This window comes from Lachancea thermotolerans (genome assembly GCF_000142805.1).
Source record: "Lachancea thermotolerans CBS 6340 chromosome E complete sequence".
Classification (NCBI taxonomy): Eukaryota; Fungi; Ascomycota; class Saccharomycetes; order Saccharomycetales; family Saccharomycetaceae; genus Lachancea; species Lachancea thermotolerans.
The window spans coordinates 191,986-219,756 of NC_013081.1; the positions used below are offsets into that span (position 1 = coordinate 191,986).

The following is a 27,771-nucleotide window of genomic DNA, read 5'->3' on the forward strand; positions in this document are numbered from 1 at the left end:
TCTTCACAAAGGTGTTTATAAAAGTACCTTAAACTTTTACATAAAGTCAATATCATGTTGAATCATATATGCACCAAAACATTAAAATTTAAAACTTCTTTAGCACGAAAAGTTCGACATCAGCGGCCGAATTGCAAGCTTGGCATGCAATTTGAATGCTTGAAAAACGTTCCTGAGGATCTAGTGTCAAGCTTGTTGGTAAGCGATAGGACACCACACATAAATGTCACCGCGTGGGACGGAACAGTGTCGCTATACGATTATAATGCCAACGAACTCGTGGTTCGGATGAAACATACGGACCCGCTACTTTGTAGCGCATGGCTTGAACATGGTAGCAAGAAATATGCAGGCAGCGTTGCAGGAGAGGTCCTCGAAGTTGATATGGAGTCGGGGAAATTTCATTTGGTATCCGACGCAGCTGAGTTGGGAATCTCTGCTATGCGCTGTTCAGAAAATGATGTATTAGCTGGGTCTTGGGACGGTAGTCTACAAGCGCTTGACACGCGGTCTGGGAAAGCGTGGTTTACTGTAAGGCATGAAAATAGAAAGGTCCTAGCGCTTGATTGCGCGGGAAACACCGTTGTGGTCGCTACGACCGGCGGAAAGGTTACTATTTATGATCTGCGAAATATGCATAATCCAAAGTTGCAGGAATCAGGGCTCAAATTTCAAACACGCGATATTAAACTAATGCCGTCGGGTGGCGGCTATGTTCAGAGCTCCCTTGACGGCAGGGTCGCGGTAGAATATTTTGGGCAAGACTCTTCTCGATTTGCTTTCAGATGCCACCGCATGAACTTGTCTGACACGCAGTTTGTATTCCCCGTCAATGCGCTTTGCTTCAACCGTAGCGACGAATTGCTTTACACGGGAGGTTCGGATGGGAGAGTGTTTTCATGGAACCTGACGACACGCAAGAAGTCTGAAGAACTGCCAAAATTTGAAGACAGTGTGCTGAAACTCGGCTGTAACGACGACGTATTCTGCGTTGCAACAGGCGACGACTCTTTCAAGACACTGGCCACGATTCAAGACGCCGATGTCCAGCCAGGAAAAATTTATTATACAAAATTATGAACACGCCTGAAGAAGATCTACTTCTTCAACCTTTTTTGCTGTTTCTGGCTGCCTTTTTCCGCTGTTTGTTTGCGTTTCAAAACCATGTCCAATAACTGTTGATCCTCTATTACTTTCGATCTTTGCTCAAGCGAACTAAAACAGTTTTGGAAAGATTGAACCTCACTTTGGAGAACACATTCAGCCATTCTCCGTCTCAGGGAGTCGCCAGTCAAAGCAACATGATCGGGTGAAGGCTCTCTGAAGCTGTGACTAGGATAATCTTGCAATCTTGCGTCACTGGCAGTTTTCCATACTTGCAAGCATTTCTTTGTGATTTTCACCGAGTTCACTGTTTTAATGGCCCTCTTAATGATCCTTTGAAGATACCCAGACAATGTTTTCTCATCATACTGCTGGACATCAGGCAACTGCAGCGCTATCGTCAAGATTTGAACCAAAGTGGCGCACTCTGGCACGACTTGCCCATCCAAAAAGCAGTCGTAAGACTCCATGACCAAAGGTTCGCCCTCAAGTATGTCTTCCACAATATCGTTGTCATGGCTTAAAATTTCGACAAGTTTATCGATAAGCCTTCGGGGTGCTTCCAGACACACTTCAATCGCTTTGAGAAGAGTTTCTAGAGGCATTTCACCACAGTCGAACTTGGACCCAGACCATTCGACGTATCCATATCGGCGGAGGAGTTCAGAATTTGGATACTCGCCGTAATTGTTGTATATCTGCTCGCCGCTGGGTATGTCGGCTACCGCGACCATTATTAGTGCTTCAGGAGAGTACGTCAAGTTAGCATTGCATTTGTGCGTGTCTGAGTTCAGCATATCAGCCATCGGCACCATAGATTTAAAGTACCCGTCATTCCACACTGTGTTCTTTTCTTCTTCTTCTTCTTCATCACTTTCCTCGACCTCCTCGTCGCTATCCTCGTAGTCAGGACGCTCCATGTCAAAAGAGTACGCCATGATAATAGACGCCACATGCATGAACTCTTCCCATGTAATATTGGTGAGCTCTGTGATTTTCAAGTCCTCGGCGCACTTCATGACGCGCGCATACATTTCCTCAGCACCTTCACGGTCAACTCTCTCGTACACCCCAGAGGGCTTCAGGTACTCAAGCTCCGCGCCTGTCCAATACATCAGACTGTTGAGCCTCGCGGGCTCGGGAAGCACCTCGAAATAAGGCCACCATTTGCTGTTTTGGTTCATCACCTTGAATTCATAGAGGATGGCAATAACTAGACCTTCCCAGTGACCGACCTCAGTGGTCAGTTTCTTGTAGACCTGTTTGTCGCGCATGCTGAGACTGAGGGTAGCCACATTTAATGCACTCCCGCGTGGCACCTCGAAGAGTTTTTCGCCTTTGATTATTTCTTGGGTGGCTACCATGTATCTACCTTGGTCACCATCGCGAGTGCCTAGCAGCTTGACTTTATCGGAGATCCACAGCTTAGCATCCTTGGACGCCCATCGAAGAAAATTATTAGTTTTGGTTTCAAACTCAGAAGTGTCCATCTTAAAAGCAAGTTATGGTGATGCTACGCTGAAATGCCTCCTCTTTACCCTCTACGCGCAACGCCTTAGCAAGCGATGAGTTCGGCTGTCGCTCGAAGTTCTCAAAACTCGACGATTTTTATTATTTCTCGTATAAAATGCGGCCTCTAAAAAAGCTTGCAGTTCAAGAACTTTCCAGAATCAAGGAACTGGTAGTGATGAGTATAAGAGCACGAGGAAATCAGCTGTGTGGAAACAAGGTACTTCAATCTTTATTTAGTTTCCGAAGATCAAATTGCAATAATAACTCCTGCTTTCACCTAATATAATAGGTTTTTTTATTGATTATTCCAAAATGTCTGCTGAAGAATTTAAGAAACAAGGTAATGCTGCGTTTGTAGCTAAAGATTACGAAAAGGCCTCGGAATTGTTCACAAAGGCAATCGAGGCATCTGAGGCGCCAAACCATGTCCTATACTCGAACAGATCTGCGTGTTTTACCTCGCTCAAGAAGTTCAATGAGGCACTAAACGACGCCAACGAGTGTGTTAAGATCAACCCTGCGTGGTCCAAAGGCTACAACAGAGTGGGCGCTGCGTACTTCGGCCTTGGTAAGCTGGATGAGGCAGAACAAGGCTACAAGAAGGCGCTGGAGATCGACACGTCGAACAAGGCCGCGCAGGACGGGCTTGAGCAGGTTCAGAAAGCTCAGAAGTCGCAGCAGCAACCAGATCTTGGATTCGGCCAGATGTTCAGCGACCCCAACATGATCGAAAAGCTTAAGAACAATCCAAAAACCGCTGAGCTCATGAAAGACCCACAGCTTGTTTCTAAGGTGCTGCAGTTCCAATCTAACCCACAGATGATGGGCCCAGAAATTCTACAAGACCCTCGCATGATGACAATCATGGCTGCTATGTTAGGTGTCGATTTGAGCATAGGTGGGGACTCAAACGGTCAGGAACCAGCTGCTCCATCCAAGGAAGCGCCAGCAACTAAAGAGACCGCCTCTGAGGCTGAAAGTGCTAAACCAGCGCCTGAGGCCAAGGCCGCACCCAGTGCTTCTTCCGCTGAAGCTTCTTCCTCGGCCACCGCTGATGCCGGGCCAATGGAAGTCGATGAACCACAACCTGAGCAGGACTCGAAGAAAAACGCTGACGCTGAAAAGGCTGAAGGTAACAAGTTCTACAAAGCCCGTAAGTTTGACGAAGCCATTGAGCACTACAACAAGGCCTGGGACCTGCACAAAGATGTTACATACCTGAATAACCGCAGTGCAGCAGAATATGAGAAGGGCGACTACGAGCAAGCCATCAAGACATTGACTGAGGCTGTTGAACAAGGCAGGGAAATGAGAGCTGACTACAAGCTGATCTCGAAGTCCTTCGCTCGTATTGGAAATGCTTATCTGAAGCTGGAAGATTTTAAAAAGGCTATTGAGTTTTACCAGAAATCTCTGACTGAACACCGTACCCCAGATATCCTGACAAAATTGAGAAACTGTGAAAAAGAACAGAAAGTTCGCGAAGCCCAGGCCTACATCGACCCAGAGAAGGCCGAGGAAGCTCGTTTGCAGGGCAAAGAATATTTCACTAAGGGTGACTGGCCTAATGCTGTCAAGGCTTACACTGAAATGACCAAGAGGGCACCTGAGGATGCGCGTGGCTACTCTAACAGAGCTGCGGCTCTTGCCAAGTTGATGTCGTTCCCAGAGGCCATCAAGGACTGTGACATGGCCATTTCCAAAGACCCCAACTTCATCAGAGCATACATTAGAAAGGCAACTGCCCAAATCGCGGTGAGAGAGTTTGCCTCCGCTATAGAAACTTTGGATGCTGCTCGTGCTAAGGACACCGAGCTCAACAACGGTGCAAATGTTAGAGAAATCGACCAGTTATATATCAAGGCTTCTCAGCAAAGATTCCAGCCACAAGACCCTAACGAAACCCCAGAGCAAGCCTACGCTAGAGCTTTGAAGGACCCAGAGGTGGCCTCCATTATGCAAGACCCAGTGATGCAAAGTATTCTATCGCAGGCTCAACAGAACCCTGCCGCTTTACAAGAGCACATGAAGAACCCTGAGGTGTTTAACAAGATCCAAACTTTGATCGCTGCCGGTATTATCCGCACTAGGTAAAAAGGGTGATGTTATAGGCTAATTAATGAATGTAATTCTGTATTTTTGAGTGATTCGATTCTGTATATTCAAAGGCTAATTTCAACCAGCTTAAGGGCGATAATCTATAATTACAAAGCTTGCACCTACTCTCAACTTGCGCTACGCTTTATAAACAAAAAGCTGGCGTGCTTAGTGCCCCAAATAAAACCAATTTCGGTTATTTACATGATGTACTTCTTTATCTCAAGCCTCTGTGACAAAAGTTGATTTGCATAATACCCCCAAATAAAATTAGTTTTTATTATTTACATGATACACTTACATATATCCCAAGCCTTTGTGCTTAAGCCTCGTCTTTGGCAGGAACTACTTCGCCTTCTTCGTGGTTAGGCTCAACAACTAGTTTGCCGTCTTTGACGTCAACGTTTACTGTCTCTTCTGGTCTAATCTGTCCCCTGAGCAGATACATAGCCATTGAGTTCAAAATCCTCTTGTGGATTAATCTGTTCAAAGGTCTTGCACCATATAGCTGATCGTAACCATTATCCGTGAGCCATTCTTTGGCAGCATCGGAAATATTGAGTTTCATTCTCTTGTCGGCAATCCTTTCTTGTATCTCCTCAATCCGGATGTCCACTATGGAGCGCAAGACATCTTTAGATAACCGGTTGAACACTAAAACGTCATCGATACGGTTTATAAATTCTGGGGGGTAGGACTTTTTCATAGCCTCAATGACCCTTTCCTGGGTAGCTTTGCTAACCTTGCCATCATTTCCAAGTTCTGTGTCAGATAGAAGAATGTCCTGGCCAATGTTAGAAGTCATCACAATGATAGTGTTACGGAAATCAACTTGGTGACCTTGAGAGTCAGTCAGTTTTCCTTCATCTAGGACTTGCAATAAGACTTTGCAGACATCAGGGTGAGCCTTTTCGAATTCGTCAAACAACACAACCGCGTAAGGCTTTCTCCTTACGGCCTCGGTTAGCTGACCACCTGATTCACTCATGACATAGCCTGGAGGGGCACCTATCAGACGTGATACGGTGTGCTTCTCTTGGAATTCGGACATATCAAATCTGATGACGTTGGACTCGTTATCAAATAGGAACTCGGCTAGTGCCTTGGTGAGCTCTGTTTTACCAGTACCGGTAGGGCCCAAAAACATGAAGCTTGCGATTGGCCTTTTCTCGCTCGTCAGTCCCGCCCGTTGAAGCCTCACAGCGTCAGAGACGGCATCAATGGCTTCGTCCTGGCCCACGACTCTCTTCCGTAACGAGTCTTCCATGTACAGCAGACGGTCCTTGTCGCCCTTCAGCACAGTCTCCATGGGAATACCCGTCATCTTGGCTATGACATTTGAGATGTCGTCGGAGGAAACAGAGTCGTGTAGAAGGTTCTCTTTGGCGTCCTTTTGTGCGTTCCGAGCAACCCTCCGTTCAAGTTCGGGGATCTTGGCGTAGCGCAGCTCGGAAGCCTTCGCAAAGTTACCTTCTCTTTGTGTGATTTCTAAGTCAATTCTAGCCTGTTCCAGGTCAGCCTTAGCGGTCTTTATGGACTCGATTTCAGCCTTTTCCTTTTCCCAGATTTCGGTGAGACGAGCGTGCTCCTTGCGCTTAAGCTCGAGCTCGTCCTCCAAAGCGGTCCGTCTCTCAAGGGAAACAGGGTCTGTTTCTTTCTTCAGCGACTCGAGCTCGATTTGAATTCTCATAATCGCCCTGTCCAAACTCTGGATGGCGTCGGGCTTTGATTCGTGCTGCAGACGCAGCACTGCGCACGCCTCATCTACAAGGTCGATAGCCTTGTCGGGAAGGAAACGGTCGTTGATGTAGCGGTTGGATAGGGTTGCGGCCGAAACTAGGGCGGAGTCAGTAATCCTTACACCATGGTGGACCTCGTACCGCTCTTTCAGACCTCTCAGAATGGAAATGGTGTCGGCCACGTTAGGTTCGTTGAGCATAATGGGCTGGAACCTACGGGATAGGGCAGGGTCCTTCTCAATGATTTTGAACTCATCGATCGTGGTGGCAGAAATGCACCTCAGGCCCTTGGCGAGACGGGGTTTCAGGATGTTGGAGGCGTCCATGCTGCCGTCGGTCTTACCCAGGCCGAGCAGCATGTGGACCTCGTCGATGAATACTATAACCTCGCCGTTGGACTTGTCGATCTCCTCGAGCACATTTTTAAGGCGTTCTTCGAACTCGCCGCGGTACTTGGCACCGGCCACGAGGGACCCCAGGTCCAGCGTGACGAGTTTCTTGTTTTTCAGGGAGTCCGGAACTTGGCCACTGACTATCCGCTGCGCCAGGCCGTCAATCAAAGACGTCTTACCGACACCTGCGCGTCCAATAAGGACGGGGTTGTTCTTGGTGCGGCGCGACAGGATCTGGATGGCCCTGGCGATTTCCTCGTCTCTCCCGATTACGGGGTCCAGCTTGCCCTCCTGGGCGAGCTGCGTGAGGTTGGTCCCGAACTGTTCGAGCGCGGGCTTCTGGGGCTCCTGGTTGTTCATGTTGAGGGAAACGTAGGTTCTGTATTGGTTGCATGGTCTCGTGAAGCGCGTCGCGGGCACGCGAAGGGCGGACAGACGTCTGGCTGGAGACGCCATTGCCGCTCGGGTGCTCGCAGCGGTTGCGGTGCGCGCCAGCGAGGCGCGCAAGGCAGAAGTTCTGGCAAGCCGCAGCATTTGTGTGATGTGTTTAGGGAGATAAGAAGGAGTAGAGTGCGCCAGGGGCAGGCCAGCGCAAGTGCCGCGGCCCTTATATACGTCTCGGGTAGCGGCGGCGGGCCTGGGATTCGGGGACGATCTCGAAATGTCTAGAACAGTGGAGTCACGTGAGTGCGGGCGAAGAGTCACGTGACCGTCCGCCGTCACTCGTGACTTTCCCCTCGGTCACGTGGTAGTATTACGTAACCTGCAGCGCCCTGTGCTCCCGCCGTGCGATTGTCTAAAAACAAACTAAAAGTCCGAACTTCCTTGATTTCATACACTACATCTGCGGCCGCCGCCGCGCCCACGCCCCGCGGCTCACTCCGGGGGCTTGATCGCCGGGTGTGCCTCGTGCGGCAGGCCCACGGTGGAAGCGGCCCGCCTGACCCCCAGCCGTTGTTCCAGCTCCAGCACGTACCGCTTGAGCGACTCGTTCTCCTGCACCAGCGCCGCGGTCTGGGCGTCCATGCGGTCGTACTCCTTGGCCTTGACCTCCAGGTCCTTGATGTACCGCTCGCGCCGCTGCCGGAACGCCTTCTGCGCGTTGCGGTTCTGCGCCGCACGCTTGGTGTTGCGCAGTGGCTTGCCCGACTTGCCGATCAGCTGCCCCGTCGAGTTGTCGAGGTGCTCGCCCTCGCTGGCGCGCGCGTCTGCGGCGGCGCCGCCGGCCGCGCCAGCGGCCGGCCCGGCGCCCGCGCCTGGCGGCTGCGGTGTCGCGCTGGACGACGTCACGCGCACGCCGTTGACCGCGCCGCTAACGCCGCTAACGCCGCCCAGCGCCCCCAGCGACAGCCCCAGATGCGGGCCCACCTGCGGGATATACGGCATGGACAGCGGCTGGCCCGGATGCGGCAGCGCTAATCCGCCCGGGTGCTGGCCCTGCGCGGAGAGCGCGCCGTGCGGAACGAGCCCAGTCTGTAGCTGCGGCTGCGGCGGCTGGACCGCCGCCTGCAGCTGCTGTTGGTGTTGGTGTTGTTGCTGCTGCTGCTGCTGCTGCTGCTGTGCGGTGGCGCCACCCGTCCCGGGCGCCGCGTTGACGGCCCCGCCGCCCCTCATGTTCAACGACGGCAAGACCTGCACGCCCTGCATCTGTGGCAGCGACTGATTAGACATCACGTTGTTAGTTTACGTACAATCGGTCCAAGCACGTGGTGTAGCACTTGGTACGTTCGCGCCTCCACGCACGCCCGCCCGCCTGCCTGCCGGCTGCTTATATATGCCAGTGCATGAATAATCAATATGGTAATCGGGCTGGCTGCGTAGCAAAGCACAGCGCCAATTAAGGACGCGTCGGCGCTGCGCGCGCGTCTCAGGCGCGCTTACCGTAAGGCCAATTACAAACCACGCAAGCGGCGCCCGCAGCGCCACGGCTTACCTCATAAGGCGCGGGCGCGCTGCGAAAGCGGGAATTTGGGGCGGCAGGCGGTCGTGCGCGATGACGCGGCACGCCGCAGTGTTGCGTATGCGTTGCGGTGACGCGGCCGCGGGCGGGAGCGCGGCGGTTTCTTTGTGGCGGGCGGGTTTCGCAGTTTGTGTGGTTTCCGAGCCGCGTCACGCGTCGGGGCCCTGGCCCTGGGCTTGAGCGTCGGGGTCGCGGTCGGCAAGGTCAGCTGACGTGAGGTCGCCGGTGTCGCGCCAGGCGCCGAGCTCGGCGCGGCGCGGTGCGAAGAGCGAGCCCAGGGCGGTAGGCGTGGGGACCAGCGGCGGCATGGCGGTCAGCTGACCGGAGCAGTCGACCTGCAGCGGGTGGAAGCGGTCCCAGTCGTCGTCGTCGTGGAAGTAGTCCCAGAAGGGGTTGATGGGCAGGGCGGAGGAGCCCGCACGCGGGGCGTTGGAGACCGGCTGGTCAGGCGCGGTGAAGACGTCGTTGTTCCAGTCGAGATAGAGCACGTGGTGCGAGCGCAGCATGTGGTGGCTCTGGAAGTGGGAGTCGCGGTACATGGATGGTGGAGCGCGCGCGGCGGTGTTTGTGCGGTGGGGCACGAGAGACGGTATTTGTGCGCGCTGGGCGAGAATACGGGCGCGGCGAGGCTTGGGAGCGGAAGGCCGGGTTACCCGGGATGGGGTGGTCATGTGACGGGGACGTGGCTCTCTGGCTTGTATAGGAGTTGCGGCGGGAGTTCCTCCAGCAGCGTCCGTGTGGCCTGATGGTTGGCTTTCTGAGAGGTCTCCCGTTCGAGCCTGCGGCGTGCGTGGGAGATGCGGCATAGCCGCTCGTTGGGGCACGTGGCGCAGATGGTAGCGCGCTTCCTTCGCAAGGAAGAGGTCATCGGTTCGAGTCCGGTCTTGTCCAGTTTTTTTGGCGGGAGGACGGGGGTCACGTGGGGGCGTGCGGAGCGTGCTCGAGGACACAAAGCCGGCGTGAGAGTGCGTCTGTATGGAAGTGCAGCGGCGAAAACTTGTGATGCTTTTTGACCTGCGAGCGTCACGAGGTCGCGAGAATTCAAGACTACAAGATCTGAGCCACCGAGCAACACCGGGCGAGGCAGCACTCGGTGACTGCGCCAGCTGTTCACTCGGCCTTTCACGAGGGTTTAGGCCCCACGTATCCAACATGCTCGTCAGCGTTATGTAACGCCCAGATCTCAACTCTCCAACAACACGGGCATGTGGCGCAGTGGTAGCGCGCTCCCTTCGCAAGGGAGAGGTCATGGGTTCGAGTCCCATCTTGTCCATTATTTTTTGCACCGCCCGCCCTTTGACACCCAGACACCTGTCTCCCTCGTCGCGTGTGATATGCTCTCTTCGCGTCACGTGCGTATCGCGTGGGCTCGCTGCGGCTCGCTGCAGCTCCTGACACATCTTTCACGCGCCCATCCGCGCTGTTGCACGCCAAGAACACCTCTCTCTCCACCACCACCGCCACACAGCCGGCTCTCTCGGGCCATGCTACGGTATGCTGAAGACAACACGGAAGGCTACCAAGATGGGCTGGAAACGCTGCTGAACCTGCTGCGGATCGAGATGGGCTCCGACCGGTGGGCCAACTGCAGCGTGCGCATGCTCAACAGCGGGAACCTCCTGTTGCGCAACGCCAGCACGGGCCAGATGTGCAACCGGTCCAGCAGCTCGCCCTCATTCTTCGTCTGGTGCGCGGACAACTCCACGCTTGAGTACAAGGCCCTAGTGGACGTGCTGAGGAACCACACGCTGCCGACGTTCGGCGTGCAGATCGAGAAGGACGGGTTTTCCGCCGGGTGTCTCATGGCGTCGTTCATTCTGTGCATCGTGTGCGCGGGCTCCTGGATGCTGCTGCTGGTCCTGCTGCTTCTGCCCGCAAACAACCACAACCACCGCAAGAAAATGGTGTACCTGGGCGTCGTGTACCAGGCCATCTGGCACACGGTGATTCTGGACCGCTCCATGGACACTGTGTTCGAGGAGCAGTACATGGGCAACTACCAAAACGCCGGCGCGCTCTACGACAATGTCATGACCTCCACGCTCTACAGCGTGATGCTGTTCTTCGCCACGGTCATCAGCAACCTCAACTGGCTCGATATCGTCTACTACATGTTCCACAACTACCGCAAGACCAACAGCAGCTGGGTACCGCGTCTGTTCAACAACAGGAACAAGCGCATCATAGCTGTGGGCGTGGCGCTCACCTGCGCGCAGGCCGTGCTCAAGGCCGTCAAGTTGTGGGGCGCGAGGCGCTACGTCGGCACCGTCGACGTCGTGCTGCGGTCCGTGGATTTCACCATATACACCCTTTTCTCCCTGTCGGTCGCCTACTATGTTTGGCACGATTTCGGTTTCACGCTGGAGCCCCAGAAGCAGCAGAGAGCGCGCTCCTGGCGCGCCCTTTTCGTCTTTATTTGGAACGACTATCACGAAACAGTGCTTCTACTGTTTTACAACGCTGTGGTGATGGCTTCGTTGTACATGTGCACCATTCTTATCATGACAATGCCCCGTCATGTGTTCACCTGGATGCAGAGTCTCATATCTTTTCTGAACGTCCTCGTAACCGTCAACACCTGGGGGCTGATCGGCGTTCTGGAGCGGCGCGAAAGGACGCTGAGCAAGGAAACAGTCCTTGGACGTAAAATCAACAACAGGGACAAGTTCTTCGTCGACCCGAAGGTAGACTACGACCACGGAGATGGTCTTGTGGTGAGCGACGACCTGGGGCTTGCACCTGACGCAGCCACCGTGCAAAATTCGGTGCACCGCCGCTTCGGGCTGGACCCTGTGCTGCGGCCTGCGAAAGTGTTGAGATCCAAACTAGCAGCGAAACGAAGAAGGGGCGAAAACGCAAGCAGGAGCCGTCACGAGGGCTCAACTTTCGAAATTCAGAGCATGCGGCATTCGATTGGTGAAAGGCGCGCTAGCGCTGACCAGGACTGGGCTCAGGGTGGTGACAACGAATCCGCGGAAACACTGCTTACCAGGAACTACATTTACGATCACGACGGGTAATTACAAGAAATAAAATAGGAAATAGGCATGTTTATAGAATGGGACAAGCTAGTAATTATTGAGTCTTTGCAGGTTACACTACAAGGTATTTAAAATCACAGTTGGGATAGAAAACAGATAATTTTAAAGGAAACAAGAGAGCTGCTGCTCGGTACAACAGAAGGATAATATCTCATAGTTTAATAGAAGCAGGGCGAGACGTGCCTATCCCCAGACCTCTTGCGCGACCACCAAGCTTCTTCCTCGTATGCCAAAGCCTTACAAGCTATATCTCAATCCCAAAATCTCCTAACTATAACAAGAAGCGCAAGTGGTTTAGTGGTAAAATCCATCGTTGCCATCGATGGGCCCCCGGTTCGATTCCGGGCTTGCGCATTTGTTTTTGCATCCGGAAAATATTTTCTGGAAATATACAAGGGGTCTTCTCTTGAAGATTGAAAACATCTTCCTTCATCACATTGATTAGCCGACTACGCTCACAGCAATTTGGTCGATTATGAAGATTCTAAATAAGCCTTTCAGTGTTGGCGTTTTGTGCACGATCCCTTTTCTTCTGGCTTGCATGGTTGACGGCAAGAACGTCGCTAACTTGGACATCGTCCTCGACAAGCAAACCGGGAAGCTGAAGCGCCAACTCCCATCCCTGCACGCGCGCGATGGCTCTCTCCTGCGCAGAGATCCCAAAAGGCTACCTTTAGACCTAGAGGATTTGTTCGAAGGAAAGTTGGACAAGAGGAGCGAGAGGGAGACAGACAGGCAGGAGTTTTTTATTAACCACGGGCAAGAGGGGAACGCAGACCAAGGCGAGCCTTCCGACCCTATCTGCCTCGACTCCCGTATCCCTTCCATGAACGAAATAAGCATTTTCGGTAGTTATCTGAGGGACGACATCACAATGTCTCGCATAATTGAGGATCCCTTGGAAGATGTTATTATCTTCGCGCCTTCTGATAGTGCCATCGAGTCCTTGCCGCTCAAGCCATGGCAATTTCCTGCTGACGTGAGCGATATCGAATCAGGCGCCGAAGACGAAGAGGCAGTGGACAAATTAGTGAGTTCAAACATAAGGCATTTCGTCAACTCGCATATCGCGACCGGAACAAGCATCGACAAAGCCAGATCCATGAAGAAATGCATGGGAGGCTCGGTCGTGCTCAGAAGCTTTGCCTTCGAGGGGGACGAAAACTCCGGGGACATAATGTTGAAAAAGAAGAGAGGTAAGTACTATGTTGCGTCCTCTCTTGACAAGAAATTCCAGAAAGTTAAAAGAGTCGAGCGGGCACAGAATGGACTTATTTTGGTTATTGATGCTACTCTTATCTCGCCCTGAGCTTGCACCAAGATTTAAGGCTGTTTAGCAATTCCCGGCGTAATTTCATGACGATATGATGTATAGGTTGATTATTATGTACTTCTTTAATAAGTGAAAACATATTGAGATGCTCACTCGGTTATACCAAAAAACTGCACTTAACATTATTACACTTGAAACCTTACTTATATATAATTTATTGTACATGTCCGGAAACCTTCAAACATGGCATTTAAAAACTGCTTTCGTATTTATCTTGATCCGGCCGATTTTCCGTTAGATGAAATCTGATGATAATTCATAAATCACCGGCTTCGTCATCGCTAACTTCGTCGAGGTCCTCCTCCACGTCCGTGTCCTCCTCAAGTTCTTTAGCAGCTGTCATGCCACATTTGAGGGTAGTATCCACACAAAAATCAACTAGCTTGCCCCTCAATCCCAGGTTCAAGCAACCACCCGTGGCGCTTCCCAGCCAAACTCTAAGCTTTCCGCTCAAGGATTCGAGCCTTGGATAAATAGACTGAACATTTTCATCAGCATCGTTCTCCCTCAGAGATCGTAGCAGCAGAAAAACAGCAGCGACTCCAACAATTGAAACTTCCTCAGTGTTCACAAGCTCAGGAGAAATTTTCGAGACCCAATGGTAGGCCTGTTTGAGCTGGTTTTGAGAGATCAGGTTCTGCACTATGCTTGAATAAAGAACCAGAACTTGGTCGTGATTAAATCCCTTTTCAGAGCCGAGGCCTGTGTTGGCTTTTACAAGCTTCAGTAGGGAGTCAATGTTGCTCTCTGTGTTCTCAAACAGACACCGAAGCATCACGAAGTTGTCAGAGGACAACTGCAGCTTTTCATTGTTAAAAACTTCAGTTTCAAAAACGTTTTCCACTACCTCTTTAATGGGGCGCTCCGACGCGCATGTTTCTTCAAGTAGGTCAACCACCACGCTCTCGTTTCTCGTCTTGACCAAAAAATTGTTGATAAATTCCACTAGTCCCTCAAGTGTGAAAGTTCCCTTCCTTGCTAGCGCTTCCAACAGTTGACCGCGAGATAATGTGTCGTCTTTAGATGTTGTCAAGACGTTAGTGATCATCTCCCACTCGATTCCGTTTTTAAGAGCACCTTTGCTCCTCTTGTTGGCGGTTTCGACTTGCTCCTTGATCTTAGACCATGTAAAGTCTATGTGTCTAGCAGCCAGAACATTCAATGGGAAGGAAGGGTTGTACAATTTCAGTGCGAAGCAGTTGGCAATTTCTGATTCGATCCTCTCAATCGAGTTAACCGGGTACTTCAAGCGGTTGATAATCATGGTCTTTTTCAATGTGTCAACTAAGCCAGTACCAAGACAGACGGTGTCGGCAAACTGGACGACAGGAAATTCCCGAGTTTTGTCCTTGCCTTGGCGAAAGCGAAGCGCTAACGAACTTAGCAGGTGGAAGGCGGTCGCAAACAGTAGAAAGATCCGGAAAAGCGACAGCAACGCTGTAGGTAGGTTAATTACGCCGTTTGCGTTTGTCATCGTAAACCCGCTGGCTGGCGAGTAGTGGAAGACGGGCAAGGACATAAGTCCCTTGGCGTTGTCGTAGTCGTTTCCTTCGCCAAAGCAAGACGCGCCCATCGTCAGTGCGAGACCCCCCATCAAGAATTGGCTAGTCATATCCTTTGATGTCGTTGGATAAGCGTTTGCGTAGGGTGTGCTCTGCGTAGGGGCTTGCTGAATGCCGGTTGGCGCAAGCTCGCTGTAGCCCGCGGAAGCGTGGCGGTCGCTTTCAGGGGTAGTAAAAGCCTGGCCTGACCTCAGTTTCGTATTCTCGTACTTGTAGGCCTCGCACTTGTTTTCGAGGTGACGGATGTACTCGATGGTCTTGACCAGGATCGAAGCCTTGTTCAGCTTGCGAGCGGGGTCCAGGCCGTCGAGTTCCTCGTGGTCCTCGGCGGTGATCATGAGCCCCGCCTCACGCTTCGTGGCCACACGCAGAGTGGGCACGATGTCACGCAGTTGCAAAATTTTGTCGTTAATGTTTGTGCGGTACTTCTTCTCGATAACGTTGTGAGAGGTGCGCTCGCGCTTGGGCTTGAACACTTTCGAGCAGCCCGGACCACCGACAGACCCGGCCTGCGCCTCGTGCGAGCCGTCCGCGAGCAGCTCGCGCAGCTCGTGTGGCTCCAGGCTCAGTTCCGGCGAAGCGTCTTCCTTGATTCGCACGGCAGAGTCAGGCGCGCCGGCGTTGACGCCAGCGCTCACGTCGAACCCGTTGGCGTAAGACGAAGAGCTCCCGAACGAGCTGATCTGCTGGAGCGGTGTCGCGCTAACCCCGCCCGGCCCCGCTTGCACGTCCTGTGCTGGCCGCGTCGGCGCACGAGGCTCCGCCAAATCCGCCACTCCCGAGTGGAATGACTCGGGCGTCAAATTTGGCTCCTGCTTGTTATTCCACGCCCCGTAGTTGCCCATTGACTGGTCCGGCGACTCTTGAAGCAGCCCGTACCCGTTGTAGTCACTTTTGTCGCCGTCGCTGCTATCCTCTGATTGCAGGGTTGCCAGAAACATTTCGGCTTCGCTAAATCCTGAGTTGAAGCCCATTGATGTCATCTTACTAGGATCCTCGATCAGCTTTTCTCAAACGAATAACAACTGATGATTCTCTCTAATTTTCGAATCCTACCACTCCACAAAGAACGACTGTCAAGAACGAGAGATTTGCCAGCAAAGTCTCCTTCCCTTGCAAAAGAGCCTGGCTTCTCTGATTGAAAAATGGTGTGATTCGTACTGCGAAGAACGAGTGAAAAAGTAAGATGTCATTTTAAATCACGTGAAAATATCAGGCTCGAACGAGAGCGCGCCAAACGGCCCGAGGCAGTGCCAAGCCATTACGAGTGATTCCTTAGACATGATACCATCGCAGCGTAGTGCCCCTAGAGCAACACGTCAGTACAATCGCAGAGCTTTTATAATTTTGGGGAGGATTTCTGCGGTTGTTCAGCCGGCGATTGGCAGCTTGGAGATTAGTACCCCGAAAACAAAACCACAGGGCGAAAGCTGGGCAGGCACATCTAAATTAATGACAGGATTGTAGCTTGGCAGCAACATGCCACCGTAAGCAGCTCAGCGCAGTGGAATTTTGGATAGCGGCATAGAGATCACGTGACCAAATGCACACACGACTAAGAAGTGACACCACTTCGCTCTGCTGTGCGCCAAGCACCCCATGTTCGTATATCCGGGCGTATCGGAGTTGCAAGCGGCTCGTGATGGCGGAACGGCGTAGGCGTTGGGTGCCTGCGTTTTAGAGCCCTTGCATTGATACCTGGAGCGTTGGAGCCGCAAGATACGAGGGAAGATCACTCGACATTTGCTGGTTTGCGGTAGTCGGCAGGGTCCGGTGGAGTTTTTCGTAGCTGGTTCTTTTTGGCCCTCAAATAGTTGCAACTGAGGTCAGGGCAAATCCCGGGTCGGACAAGGTCGCGCGCTGGGCGTTTTTTGGCCGCGCCAGCGATTCTCGGGTTTAGCGGGCGGTTGTCTTGTCTGGAACGTAGTGTTGGCGCGCGGCGCTAAGTAGACGTAGGAACACGACCTTCCTCTTGCAATTGGCTTTTTTGAAATGAGCTCTTGGGCGCGTCCATGCGGGGCTGTTTCATCGGATTCGCGTAGCTTGCTATCGCCCTGGCTCCAGCGTCCCGGACGGAAGCCTCGCGCAAAGAGACCGGAAGGGACCTAGCTGTAGGGGTTTTTGGGTGGATGCGCAGCCGTCATGGCATGAATCGTTAACTTCTTTTGATGTTGAAGCTGCAATCGAAACGCAGCACCCATTTCCCCTTCGTCTCAGCTCCGCGAGCCTCGTGGCCTGATTGTGTTGTATGAACCAGGCAATTTCACTGCTTTTGCTGGCCGTGTGTTTTTGGCGGACCAACCACAGGCCCCCCTAAGTAAATAACCGCTGATTGAGTTGCATTGGGAAAATGAGCCGCAGTACCGAGTAGAATTGGATCTCCATATCAACAGAAGGCACTCTTACAGATGCCGAAGCTTCTCCAGACCATCTAGCCTGTAACAATTCTAGTAGTTTGGTGATTATACAAGGCTTCTGCCATGATCTACATATTCTAATTTATGCTGAAAAATAAAAACTTTTGGAGGTTTAGCCTGACAGGTGATTGACTATGCATCTCGGCTAAATGCAGCACATGCTGCGAGGCCTTCAACGGTCCTGGCGAACCTATCATTGCCCCCTGTATATAAAGTCAGAAAGACTCAACGTACGGGTTGCTTGTCTTGGAGCTGTTGCCGAAGATGGAGAAGCAACGTAGTGCCTGGGTCGCTTCGTCCCTAGGCTTGGCGCCTTAACTGCCCCGACATGACTGTTCAATCCCAGGCTTGGAGCTTTGACTGCTGAGACATGGCTCTTCGCACCTTTTGAATTACGAAGAAGCCCATTCCCGGAGGCCACATTGACGCTTTTGTCCTGCAAAGGGGCTCTGTGGTAGCTGAAGCTTTCGCGAAGATCGGCTATCGAATTACAGTGCCTCTTGTTAGATGCCTTCTCGTCCCTGCGGGCCTCCGCGGTATCTTCAATTTCACTCAAGACCTCCGAGTCTTCCTCGCTATATGGAGAAGACTCCATGTCAACTTGAGTAGGGACCATTGAGCTTGGGACTTCGGTAGAAAGAAGGGAGCTTGGAATATCGGTGGCTGCTTCATCTTGGGAGCCAAGACTCTCATTGCTGCACGAAGCAAAGTTGCTGTTCGTGGAAGCCTTTGTAAAGTCTGGAAGCCTCGGACTTATTAAAGGCTCTACAGGCGTAGGCGTCGCCATAGTGCTCGTGACGTCTTTTTCTTCATTTGTGGGATGGTCTTGGCTTTTGCCAAAATATCGGCTCATGCCGACCCCTGCAACCACTGGCGTGTCACGTCTGAAGAGCTTACGACGCTCGACAGCCGATGCAATTTTCCTTTCGTTCTCGATCAGCTTTTCTTCCTGCTTTTTAATGGCAAATCTCATTTGTGTAGTGACACCTGTAGAAGTTGAGCTGACGCTAACGGAAGCGGTTTTGCTGAAAAAAGTATCTATTGAGCCGGCTTGGCTTGCTAAGGGCTTGCCAATAATTGGCTCTGATTTAGTCGTTAACTGCAATTTGCGCTCGCGGTTAACTAGTATCTTTTGAAAGTTGTATGGACACAACTCCCCTGCAGCTATCCGACCATGAAGATGGTGGTCCACTTCTGAATCATCTACGATTACCACTTTAGTATGTTCACTCTTTGATATGACCTTTCCTATGCAGCTGAATAAAGCTTGGCAGTTGCGGAGCTCCTCAGGAATTTCGCTAAGCGTAGTCATCATGCCGTTTTCAGGACAATAAACTCTCTGGAATTGGAATGCAAACGAAGCCAACTGGTACTCCTCCAGAAACTCTTTGGGCACGACGAACTTTCCCTCACGCTGTATGTTTTTAATGATGTTATCCATTGTTTTGTGCTTTCTTACAAGCTTCATAGCAGTCAATAAACCGATTTTCGGGATACCTGCAGTGTAATCGCACCCTGATAGACAAACCATTGCTCGAGTTTCTTCAGGACAAAGTTGAGATAGCGGAAATTTACTTGGTAGTCGGGGAAAGTCGTCGCGACAAATCTCTATGCCCTCCCCATGGTCGGTCAATTTGGTAATCAGTTTCCGGCAACCGAAAATCAAGAGGTCTGAGTCTTCGGAAATGATGCCATGAACTAAGCCCTTCTTTTCCAGATAAACCATCTGCGCATCGGCCTCAAACGGTGCTACTATGTACTTGATGTCTTGGACCTGGCAGTATTCTATCACACATTTAGCCATTTCTGGCGTCACGTCCACGCACTTTTGAAAGTAGTCATAAGCCTGACGTTTATCACCAGCTTTCCAGAGAGCTAGCGCTCGCTCCTTATTTTCAGCGCGTTTTTGCTTCCGTTTCAGTTCTGTGTCCTTCTTTACCATGATCGCATCGCCATCGAACACTAAGTAGGGATTGATGTTGAAACGGTTTCGCAGCATGTTAAGGCGCTTGATAAAGAACTCTAAGTACTTGGAAGTAGGCCGGCCCAGAGCCAGTTCCTCTGCGCACGAGTGCGCTGCTCTATGCAGCCACGCATAACCGTCAATTGCCAGTGTCTGACCATCATAGCGGATTAGTGTGATGGGCTGCTGAATTGGCTTCAACTGAGGAAGCAAGCCCTGAATACCCATTTCCCTAATGCCTCTATATGACTCTGGCAGTTGGGTCAGAAGCGTACTTGCTGCTTCAGTTTGTCAAAGTTTTTAAGATGACCTTCTACCCAATTTACGCGTTATTGATATTTTTTACGCGTGAACAAGCACAAATTGAACGACTTGAGTCCTCTCTTTTTAACGCGATATATGCTACTTGCACTATAAACTTGGGGGGGAGGGCAGGATGCTTTCAGACCATTTCATCAGCAAGGAATCTGGGACTTGGTAAAGTATATAACTTTTGATAGTCAACTTCTGTACCACCCAAAAGGGCCTTGAACCCTCTCTGAGAATACAGAAGCCGCTGCCACAGCGGAGCCGTGGTGTCGCTGAGCAACCAAAAATCTTTTAGATTCGTTCTCCAGCCGTAGTTTGTCTCAAAGCTTAAATGTGAAGGCCGGTGAGATAGTTGCAAGTTGCGCGACCCCCCAAAAAATCCCTTCACTACCAGCACAATCTGATCCAGCCCTATAAGCCCAAAGCATACCCCACCGCAGGTTCTTGGCTTCAACTGACTGGCCTCCTCACTATCCAAAGCGGGCTGGTTCAAAGCCTCAAGATCTTCTGCATCCATGAGATCCGTTGGTGTAGTCGTAAAAAATTCATTACCAGAGTCGCGAGCATGCCGCTTCCGCGAAGCGCTATTAAGCTCCTGGTTCGTTATGCCCTTGAAGGTTTGAAACAGTTGAACTGCAATGAGAAAGAAAACCCAGACTGCTTGTATTAACGTCCAACTCAAGACCAAGAATGCAAACGTGTCCAAATGAAAACCGGCACATATCTCATCATCGAAGATACCACACTTGAAGTCAGTCTTGGATTCATCCTCGAGGAAATCAAAATACTCAATACAGGCGATAAAGAAACATGAAACGCCAGAAACCAACGACAAGAGGAAGTATATAAACTGTTTGTGGTTGAGCAGGCCCACGTCGTTGTAGATCCAAGGACAGAAATGGTCAAACCGGACAATCAAGGCTTCGTTGAACCTGGAGAACTTTGACCTTAAAGGCTTCCTCTTATAGGTATCGACACAGAAATGTCTAGTATCAAACTTCCCAATACGAAGAAGTTCTTTAATTGCAATCCGCACAGGCTCCAATTCTTGCTCTTTTGTTATTCTGCCCGGGTCTGACAATACAAGGCTACCAAATAAGCCCAAACAGACTGTGAGAAAGACAAAGAACAGTGCGTTGGCTAATGGCTCATCAAACACAGTTGCTGGCAGCACCCTCGTAAGCCATACATAAAAAACCCATATCACACTACCGAAGAGGAGACCGGCTAAAAAGGGCGTTTTCAAGAATGCATTTCCGCCCTGGCGCAGGCTATATGATGGAATCACGAACTTTTTAAGAATCTTGGTACTAGCCCATCCTATCAGGACCGTAAATGTTATGGCGACGAAAGTGTTTAGCGTAGCCATAATTTTAAGAATTAGTCCAACGAGGATCCAAGGGGTGACAAAAGTGAGTAGTTTTGCATGTTGAGGATTCTTGAATAACTTAATAATAGGAACTCCTTCCGCGTTAAAGCCACTCTCAAGCAAGGCGTTCGTCAGGCTGTGCTCCGTCCGCATTTCCTGAGATATCACGAAACAGTTTTTATTGTCATTTGTATTTTGCAGAAAATCCCCTCCATTCTCAATGAGGTGCTTCAGCACTTGTGGCTGACCTTTCACAGTAGCCCAGTGAAGGGGTGTAAACCCGCCATTGTCAGCAATCCTAAAGTCAGCCTTGAAGTCAAGTAAAGCCTTAACCGATAACGAGTCTCCCTGGTAGGCAGCCCACAAAATCGGTGTTCTATTGTCGGGATCGACACAGTCGATACTGATTTTGTCTCCAACAACAAAAAACAATACGTAGAGAACCAGCATAATGTTAGAAGAATTGATTGAAAGATGCAAAAGGTTAAATCCCTGGTGATCTGTGAGAGTCGGGTCGGCGCCACTTTCAAGCAGGAAGTCAACGATGTAGACATAACCATATCTTGCAGCCCAGTGGAGCGGGGTAGCTTTCAAATTCCCGCCCTTGAAGTTGACGTCCGCTCCTTTTCCAACCAAGTACTTCGCGACCCCTAGGCGGTTGTTGATGCTGGCCCAATGCAGACCTGATACCATCTCATCCTCATGATAGTCATGCGTAATATCGATCAAGCCAAGTTCAACCATCTCTTTAACCTTCGCGAGATCCCCCGACTGACAAGCGTCTCTGTATTCCTGCAACTCCGGGTTTTGATTATGTGTAGAGCTCTCGTTGGCGCCTAGGGATATGTCGCTTGTAGATGCAGGGTTGCTGTTAGCGGGTGCGATCGGCTCTAGAGAAGTCACCGACGCTTGTGAATTAGGATCCACATTAGTGGTTTGACTCTCAGTCCCTTCCTCAACAGTGCCCATTATTATCAAACAGAGATGCTCGAAGCTATCCGGGAAGCCTTTCTAAAGCCCTGTTAGCTCTCCCCTTCAGTGACGGTTGAAACTGTCTTAAGCCTCCAACCAATCTCGTCGAAACAGATGGTTGATGTTATTACGTACGAGTGTATGTCAACTCGGCGGCTATTCAGACCGTGTATATGTCATGCTTGTAGTAATTCTAATGAGCTCCTAAGATTGAATCGAGAGCCTCCAGATAATCCGAAGGATAGTTCGCCTCGTATTTGCGAGCAGTAAGGAGAGCGTTGCGCAAAGAAGACACATGAGACAAAGATCGGCGGACTTCAGCTGATGAGCTAGCTAGTGCATCGAAAAAAACTATAAGGCGATGCCTCAGCTCCGTCTCGTTACATTGCTTTTGCAAGACTTCCGTAGCATTATCTAAGAGTTCTTTCTTGCTTGCAAGTTCCTGGGCGATGAAAGGAACTGAACTCGCAACATTGGCAAAAATCGCAGAAACTGCCAACTGAGACCTTAAGTCTTCGAGGTTCAGAAGCTTGGCCAAAATGTTGAAATTGCGCACACTGCGAGGATTTTCGAAGTTGAAGAACTTTGCTGCAAGGTGTAAGGAACCTGCCATTAGGTTGCACAGGAGTTCAAGAGTTGATCTTTGTATTTCCACTGCAGTGTCCAGCATTAGGTTTTCGATCTTACTCCAGTAAGGTGGAGTGGATATTATCTTTTCGCAAACACTCTTGTCTTGCAGCGTTGCTAGATTTGTGAGAGCAAGCAGGGCCTCATATGAATCTCTTGGGGTGGTCTCGACGCCAGCGGAAGGCGCCTCTGGATCAGGAATTAAGTCAAAAAGGAATGGCAGCACATTCAAAGCAGAATACCGAAGGAAAATCAGTTCAGGGTTTATCATAACAAGGGTCCTTGCAAGCGACCGGAGGGCCAGCTTCTTGAAATTTTCAGGCGTGGTTGCTGATGATAGAGCGTCCAGCAAGATAGTGACGCTACCCTGCTTGACACTCTCTGCAACCAACCCCTTACTACTTACCAAGTTGTGGATGATCCTGACAAGTTGCAGCCGGAAGCCGCTACTTTGCGAGCTGAGCTTGGCTTTTGATATCCCCAGGACGTTCAGCTCAATAACAATGTCACGATTGAAGGTAGCTATGTCCTCATTGCTTAAAGCTGCATCTGCACCTTCTGCTTCTTCCTGGTCTAGGCGCTTCATGTCTGCATATGCTCTCAGGCCATGCGCTGAGTGCTCCGCTGAGTTTAAGTCCTCCAGTTTGCTTGATAAATTGCCGACAACGACCAGTATACCATAGCTCACTATAGGCGCGCTTTGCGAAGACTTTAGCATTGAAACTAAATCAAGTAATGCATCATTATCTCGTAAGAACATAGCCTTCACAGAAGGCTTCAGGGTTAAGTAAGCCAGTCCTTCTACTGCTATCTCACTGTGTTGTTCTGATTTCCCGAGAGCGTCTATAAGAATCCGCCCTAAGCTTTCAACCGTCATGCCTTTCAATTTGCTGAAACTCCAAGTCTTAATCAAGACCAAAGCGGAGTGAGCTTTGAACTTTTCTGTTTTGACACCTTCGCCCAAGGCATCGATGTAGTTATCGGCGATATAACATCTGACAGTTTCATCGACGCAAGCCACAGACAACAACGTTAAAAGGTTAAATGCAAGGGTTTCATCGCTTTTAAACAGTTTTCTCTTCGATACTTCCTGAAATTCTTCACCGAGAAAGACACTGGTGCACAGCGCGGTGGAAGCAGGATAAAGCTGAGTCAAAAGCTCAACCACAATCAAAAGCGAGCCATCGGTCGCTTCCGCATCGGCCTCTATCAAAAGTGAACCTATGATATCGAGCAAGTATTTCTCGAATTCGCCTTTGTATCCCTTGTCTAATTGAGCAAATATGACCAGCATTAGCGGTCTTATTTCCGCCTCACAGCACCGCAGGATGATCTCTTTAATCACAAACTTCAAGGACACAAAATTGTAATGGTACTTGCTAAGCAGTTGCACCATGACTGTAAACAAAAACACTACATTAAGCCTTTTGTCCTGTAATCCTCGCTTGATTTCAAGCACAAGGGTGTCTGAATCGGTCTGATTACCGAAGCAATCCACCAAGACCGAGATAGCGCCACTGTCACATTCTTGAAACACTCGCAGAGACTTCTCAACATCGCTATGTACCTTTTCGATAAGATATTGGCGAGACTTCGAATGGTCTTGGAAAGCCCTAACGAGAATTTGTCCCTGTTCTAGCTTTTCTGCAGGGGAATCTTCGAATATTAAATCGATGCCACGAATATAGTCTTCTGCATCAATCTGGACTTTACAGGACTCGTTTAGCCTTTTAGCAAGCTTCTGTACGTCCATCTTTAGCTTTTCCCAGTTTCTGCACTGTTATGCAGTGATTATTTCGGAGAGCTCTACTTAGATATAATATGTTCCCCAAAATTATAACCTCTTAAGCTAAAGAAACCCGCCCTTTTTGAGATGGCTAATTCCAGAAAACTTGAATTTGCAGATGCTTCTGCCATTGGTAAGTATGATTATATTACCTTTTGATAAGAGTTTTCCTAACCGCGAATCTTTCAGTGCAATCTCACCAGAAAGATGATCAAATCGAAAGTATTCTGACCTCAAAACTGGCGGACGCAACAAGGGCAATCAAAGGCCAGTACTTCTCAAACGTATACTCAAAAGAAATCTCCACTTGCGCCAAACTGCTTTATCTTGCACTGACTACCCTGAGAGGGAGAAGAACTTTGGGAGAAGAATACGTAGATCTACTCCATGTTAACCGAAATGGCGAAAAGCTTCCGCGCATGCTGCAACGTTTGCTTTTCGTCCTTTCGCATGCACTGATTCCATACGCATATTACAAGATACTCGGCCGGCTCTCTAGAAGCAAAGATGCAGGTGGTCAGAACGAAAATGGCTTGCAGACTCCGAAGTCAACTTTGAGAAAGTTATTGAATACCAAAACGTTCCAGGGCGTTGTAAATGTTTCGACGGACCTTAATCTTCTAAATTTCTATTTTAAAGGGGCATTTTACGATATTTCAAAGCGGATATTTGGCTTAAGATACGCAGTTGGCCATAAAATAAGCGAATCAGAAGAGAACTTCCGGAGCTCTAGTAGCAAGACTTACCGACTGCTTGGATTGGTACTTTTAGTACAATTTGTTACAAGAAATGTACCGCCCATCGTTACTTGGCTGAAAAAGGAGCTGATCGTGAGCCCGCTCAGTGATAAAACTTCGTCAGAAATACAGAACAATGCTTCTTTAGTGATAACAGGAGTACCGTCTAAAGATATCGTCAATCATGTCGACCTTCAAGATCCAGCGGAGTTAAGCTTTATCCCAAGCGAATCCAGAAAATGTATTTTATGTTTAAGTTTGATGGTGGATCCCAGCTGTGCTCCTTGTGGCCACTTATTTTGCTGGGACTGCCTTCTTAACTGGTCTAAAGAAAGACCGGAATGTCCTTTATGCCGCCAGACATGTCAAACACAGAGCATTCTTCCCATAAGATAATGAAATGCATTAATATCGCTATATGCGACCTTTATTGAATCTATCTACTTTTAAATGCCAATGTGAAACAAAAGCTGTTTTTGTTTCCCCTTTTTCACATGGATAGGCGATGCAGTATCGGTGGTATCGCGGTTAGATGTCTCTGAGTTTTGCCGAGAGCTGGGGGGAGTTTTACCCCATTGCGAAGGATCCGGAATATCAGGCTGGTTCACTAAGGGAGCTCTGAACTTTTTGGCCTGAGACTTTGGTAAAGGTGGAAACTTTTCTCTGTCTACTGCGGCACTGGGCGCTACGCTCGCTTTCTTGTTATCCAAATAAGTAGGCTTGTAAAAGGACTCAGTTGATGAAGATTTCCGAGTAGTCAAAGAAGGTGCTACCTTTGGTGTAGCACTCTTGGGCTTGCTATATGAGACTTTCTGAGGAACCAAAAGCGGCTGCGGGCTCGAAGGCTTTTTCAGCGCAGGGAAGTTAAATTGACGGGCTGCCTTGTTGGTTCCACCATTTCTACCCCAGGAACCGCTAACAACATTACCTGCTAACAGCGAAGGGCTCGAGTTGCTCAGAGATGGGAAATTGGTGAACCGATCTTGTTTCTTCTGTTCACTATCATAGATAGCACGGAGGTCTTGATGGAACTTGGTATTTTTTGGGAATAGCTCAGAAAAGTCATAAAGAAGCAAGGCTGTATTGGCTTGAGGCGACTTGAAAAGGTTCTCGTACGCGCTATAAACATCTTGTGCAGTAATCATTTTGTTTTTGTAGCTCTCATTTATTGCGAGGAATTGCTCAAAGTCTGTATGAGAATAATTCAAATAGTGCCTGGCTCTTTCTTCCATTCTTAATCTCTTCACTTCCTGCGAATTCTCGGGGTCTTCCTTCTTTGAGCTCACGCCCCCAAAATCTGACGTGCTAGAGTTTCTTGACGAGGGCCGGCTAAAAGTTGAAAGTTGTGATTGGTACTTTCTACCCTTCAAAGCCGCGTTGTTGTTTCCATTCCGCAGGATGCTGCCGTGTTCCTTAAGAATGTGTGCTTGAAGATCCAGGTCGTCCCTAAAAACAACGAATTTACTATCTAAGCACGACTGGACAGTACAGATGTAGTGTTCGAACTTAAAGTGCTCAAAAAGTTGGTCATAGTCCTTGAAGTATCTAGGAGATGCCGAGTTCTCCTGGTCGCAGATGTGACACCTTTCGTGGCGGTCGCGCATGTGAATGTTGAGCTCATCGTCGGAATAGAACCTCTGTCCAGAGCAAAAGCCACACATCGGGTGTCCTTTAAAACCCTCTGAGTCACCCTTAGACTGATGAACTCTCAGCTGATTAGGAGTGTAGACCCTCAGCTCAGAGGGAAATGCCTTTTTGTGCGACGCACAGATCATACAGATTGTCTTGTTGTGGGCGTTTTTCAAGTGGGCATTGTATTTCTTAAAGTTTTCGTAATCGGTGGAACCTGTGTCCCCAAAGGGACATGTAAAGAGCAGCAGGTTCAGCGTCGCACTCGCGGCGTCTTTGGAAGTGAAAGAGACGCCATATTTGTCGTTCGTGTCGACCAAGCTCTGGCTATTGATGTCGCCAAAAGCAGCTTTCTTGTCCGCAGAGAAAATAACCAAGTCACTCTCTGTCCTGCACACCAGACAGGACCTCTTGTTGTATAATGCGCGCTGCCTGAAGGTGCACCGGTTGCAAGTAACGTGGTTGCAGGGCGAGATCGAAGCATACTTGATCTTCTCCGCGCAGATGATACATATGTCCTCTTCATCCAACTCGCTTGCGGTATCCCCACCTTCCCTACCCTGCGAAAACGTTCTTTTCCATCCTTGTTCACCGTTTTTGCCGAGATCCTTCTTCGGCTTGCTTTGTGCCCCTTGCGTCCTTCTAAAATTGCGTTTCTGTTGTGGTTGCGTGGACATGAGCGTTACTGGGGATCAAATGATTAATACGAAGCTGCAAGGGCTTAATCTTTAATAGGGCTGATTTTTCCGGCGCAACAATGCCCATGTCCTAAAGCCCGTCACCGTGCGAAAATAATGAGTTCATGGCTCTGAAAATTTGAATAGACACACGTTTCAAATGACATCAACATATCTCTCAGTGTGTATGTGATTGCCCGTTCCTTCGCGGAGGCACCATTAGGATTAGTTGGTACTACGTGCTGGACTTTCGTAAGCCCGTTCAAAAACTGTGCGCTTTTTTAAAACTTACTTAGCGAGGGGTTTTTCAATGTTGGTCTTCAATTGCATTGTCTGACGCTGTAATTATAGAAACTTGAAGCTTAAGGAAGTGGCATGGCGATGCGGCGCTGATTGCAATTGCTTGGCACTACCTGCTGAAGCAGAAAGGCATTCGACGTAGTAGCTTTTTCGCCAAACCTTGCCAGTTTCTCTGGTCGAAGATCACGAGCTTCAATCATAATTATTAGCTAGCATAGGATTTTCCATGTAGCAGCGTGTGGGCT

The 27,771-nt window shown here is 49.8% G+C and overlaps 14 protein-coding genes and 3 non-coding genes across 17 annotated transcripts; 8 read left to right on the plus strand and 9 right to left on the minus strand.

The window, feature by feature from the left end:
- Positions 1–54: 54 nt before the first annotated feature.
- On the plus strand, positions 55–1,080 carry BUB3 (Bub3p; the record flags this gene model as incomplete). Its single annotated transcript, XM_002553536.1, has 1 exon — positions 55–1,080. One exon carries the CDS (start codon positions 55–57, stop codon positions 1,078–1,080), a length of 1,026 nt encoding a protein of 341 aa, XP_002553582.1.
- A 17-nt stretch (positions 1,081–1,097) lies between these two features.
- RKM4 (ribosomal lysine N-methyltransferase) lies at positions 1,098–2,594 on the minus strand (the record flags this gene model as incomplete). The annotated part of the gene is made up of 1 exon (XM_002553537.1): positions 1,098–2,594. One exon carries the CDS (start codon positions 2,592–2,594, stop codon positions 1,098–1,100), a length of 1,497 nt encoding a protein of 498 aa, XP_002553583.1.
- Positions 2,595–2,928: 334 nt separating this feature from the next.
- STI1 (Hsp90 cochaperone STI1) lies at positions 2,929–4,710 on the plus strand (the record flags this gene model as incomplete). The annotated part of the gene is made up of 1 exon (XM_002553538.1): positions 2,929–4,710. The coding sequence occupies one exon, from the start codon at positions 2,929–2,931 to the stop codon at positions 4,708–4,710; it is 1,782 nt and encodes a 593-aa protein (XP_002553584.1).
- A 325-nt stretch (positions 4,711–5,035) lies between these two features.
- On the minus strand, positions 5,036–7,378 carry HSP78 (chaperone ATPase HSP78; the record flags this gene model as incomplete). Its single annotated transcript, XM_002553539.1, has 1 exon — positions 5,036–7,378. One exon carries the CDS (start codon positions 7,376–7,378, stop codon positions 5,036–5,038), a length of 2,343 nt encoding a protein of 780 aa, XP_002553585.1.
- Positions 7,379–7,720: 342 nt separating this feature from the next.
- On the minus strand, positions 7,721–8,515 carry KLTH0E02222g (bZIP transcription factor; the record flags this gene model as incomplete). The annotated part of the gene is made up of 1 exon (XM_002553540.1): positions 7,721–8,515. One exon carries the CDS (start codon positions 8,513–8,515, stop codon positions 7,721–7,723), a length of 795 nt encoding a protein of 264 aa, XP_002553586.1.
- Positions 8,516–8,953: 438 nt separating this feature from the next.
- Positions 8,954–9,343, minus strand: SWM1 (Swm1p; the record flags this gene model as incomplete). Its single annotated transcript, XM_002553541.1, has 1 exon — positions 8,954–9,343. One exon carries the CDS (start codon positions 9,341–9,343, stop codon positions 8,954–8,956), a length of 390 nt encoding a protein of 129 aa, XP_002553587.1.
- Positions 9,344–9,622: 279 nt separating this feature from the next.
- KLTH0E02266r lies at positions 9,623–9,695 on the plus strand. The gene has a single exon. It is a non-coding gene; the product is annotated as a tRNA-Ala (tRNA).
- Positions 9,696–10,005: 310 nt separating this feature from the next.
- Positions 10,006–10,077, plus strand: KLTH0E02288r. Its single transcript has one exon. It is a non-coding gene; the product is annotated as a tRNA-Ala (tRNA).
- A 61-nt stretch (positions 10,078–10,138) lies between these two features.
- On the plus strand, positions 10,139–11,824 carry DFG16 (Dfg16p; the record flags this gene model as incomplete). The annotated part of the gene is made up of 1 exon (XM_002553542.1): positions 10,139–11,824. One exon carries the CDS (start codon positions 10,139–10,141, stop codon positions 11,822–11,824), a length of 1,686 nt encoding a protein of 561 aa, XP_002553588.1.
- A 304-nt stretch (positions 11,825–12,128) lies between these two features.
- Positions 12,129–12,199, plus strand: KLTH0E02332r. The gene has a single exon. It is a non-coding gene; the product is annotated as a tRNA-Gly (tRNA).
- Positions 12,200–12,320: 121 nt separating this feature from the next.
- KLTH0E02354g (uncharacterized protein) lies at positions 12,321–13,154 on the plus strand (the record flags this gene model as incomplete). The annotated part of the gene is made up of 1 exon (XM_002553543.1): positions 12,321–13,154. One exon carries the CDS (start codon positions 12,321–12,323, stop codon positions 13,152–13,154), a length of 834 nt encoding a protein of 277 aa, XP_002553589.1.
- Positions 13,155–13,434: 280 nt separating this feature from the next.
- On the minus strand, positions 13,435–15,723 carry HMS1 (Hms1p; the record flags this gene model as incomplete). The annotated part of the gene is made up of 1 exon (XM_002553544.1): positions 13,435–15,723. The coding sequence occupies one exon, from the start codon at positions 15,721–15,723 to the stop codon at positions 13,435–13,437; it is 2,289 nt and encodes a 762-aa protein (XP_002553590.1).
- Positions 15,724–17,350: 1,627 nt separating this feature from the next.
- On the minus strand, positions 17,351–19,348 carry DIN7 (exodeoxyribonuclease DIN7; the record flags this gene model as incomplete). The annotated part of the gene is made up of 1 exon (XM_002553545.1): positions 17,351–19,348. The coding sequence occupies one exon, from the start codon at positions 19,346–19,348 to the stop codon at positions 17,351–17,353; it is 1,998 nt and encodes a 665-aa protein (XP_002553591.1).
- A 214-nt stretch (positions 19,349–19,562) lies between these two features.
- KLTH0E02420g (ankyrin repeat domain-containing DHHC palmitoyltransferase family protein) lies at positions 19,563–21,767 on the minus strand (the record flags this gene model as incomplete). The annotated part of the gene is made up of 1 exon (XM_002553546.1): positions 19,563–21,767. The coding sequence occupies one exon, from the start codon at positions 21,765–21,767 to the stop codon at positions 19,563–19,565; it is 2,205 nt and encodes a 734-aa protein (XP_002553592.1).
- A 196-nt stretch (positions 21,768–21,963) lies between these two features.
- On the minus strand, positions 21,964–24,150 carry SHE4 (She4p; the record flags this gene model as incomplete). The annotated part of the gene is made up of 1 exon (XM_002553547.1): positions 21,964–24,150. One exon carries the CDS (start codon positions 24,148–24,150, stop codon positions 21,964–21,966), a length of 2,187 nt encoding a protein of 728 aa, XP_002553593.1.
- Positions 24,151–24,270: 120 nt separating this feature from the next.
- PEX10 (ubiquitin-protein ligase peroxin 10) lies at positions 24,271–25,316 on the plus strand (the record flags this gene model as incomplete). Its single annotated transcript, XM_002553548.1, has 2 exons — positions 24,271–24,316; positions 24,373–25,316. 2 exons carry the CDS (start codon positions 24,271–24,273, stop codon positions 25,314–25,316), a joined length of 990 nt encoding a protein of 329 aa, XP_002553594.1.
- A 50-nt stretch (positions 25,317–25,366) lies between these two features.
- HEL2 (E3 ubiquitin-protein ligase HEL2) lies at positions 25,367–27,226 on the minus strand (the record flags this gene model as incomplete). Its single annotated transcript, XM_002553549.1, has 1 exon — positions 25,367–27,226. One exon carries the CDS (start codon positions 27,224–27,226, stop codon positions 25,367–25,369), a length of 1,860 nt encoding a protein of 619 aa, XP_002553595.1.
- Between the last annotated feature and the right edge of the window lie 545 nt (positions 27,227–27,771).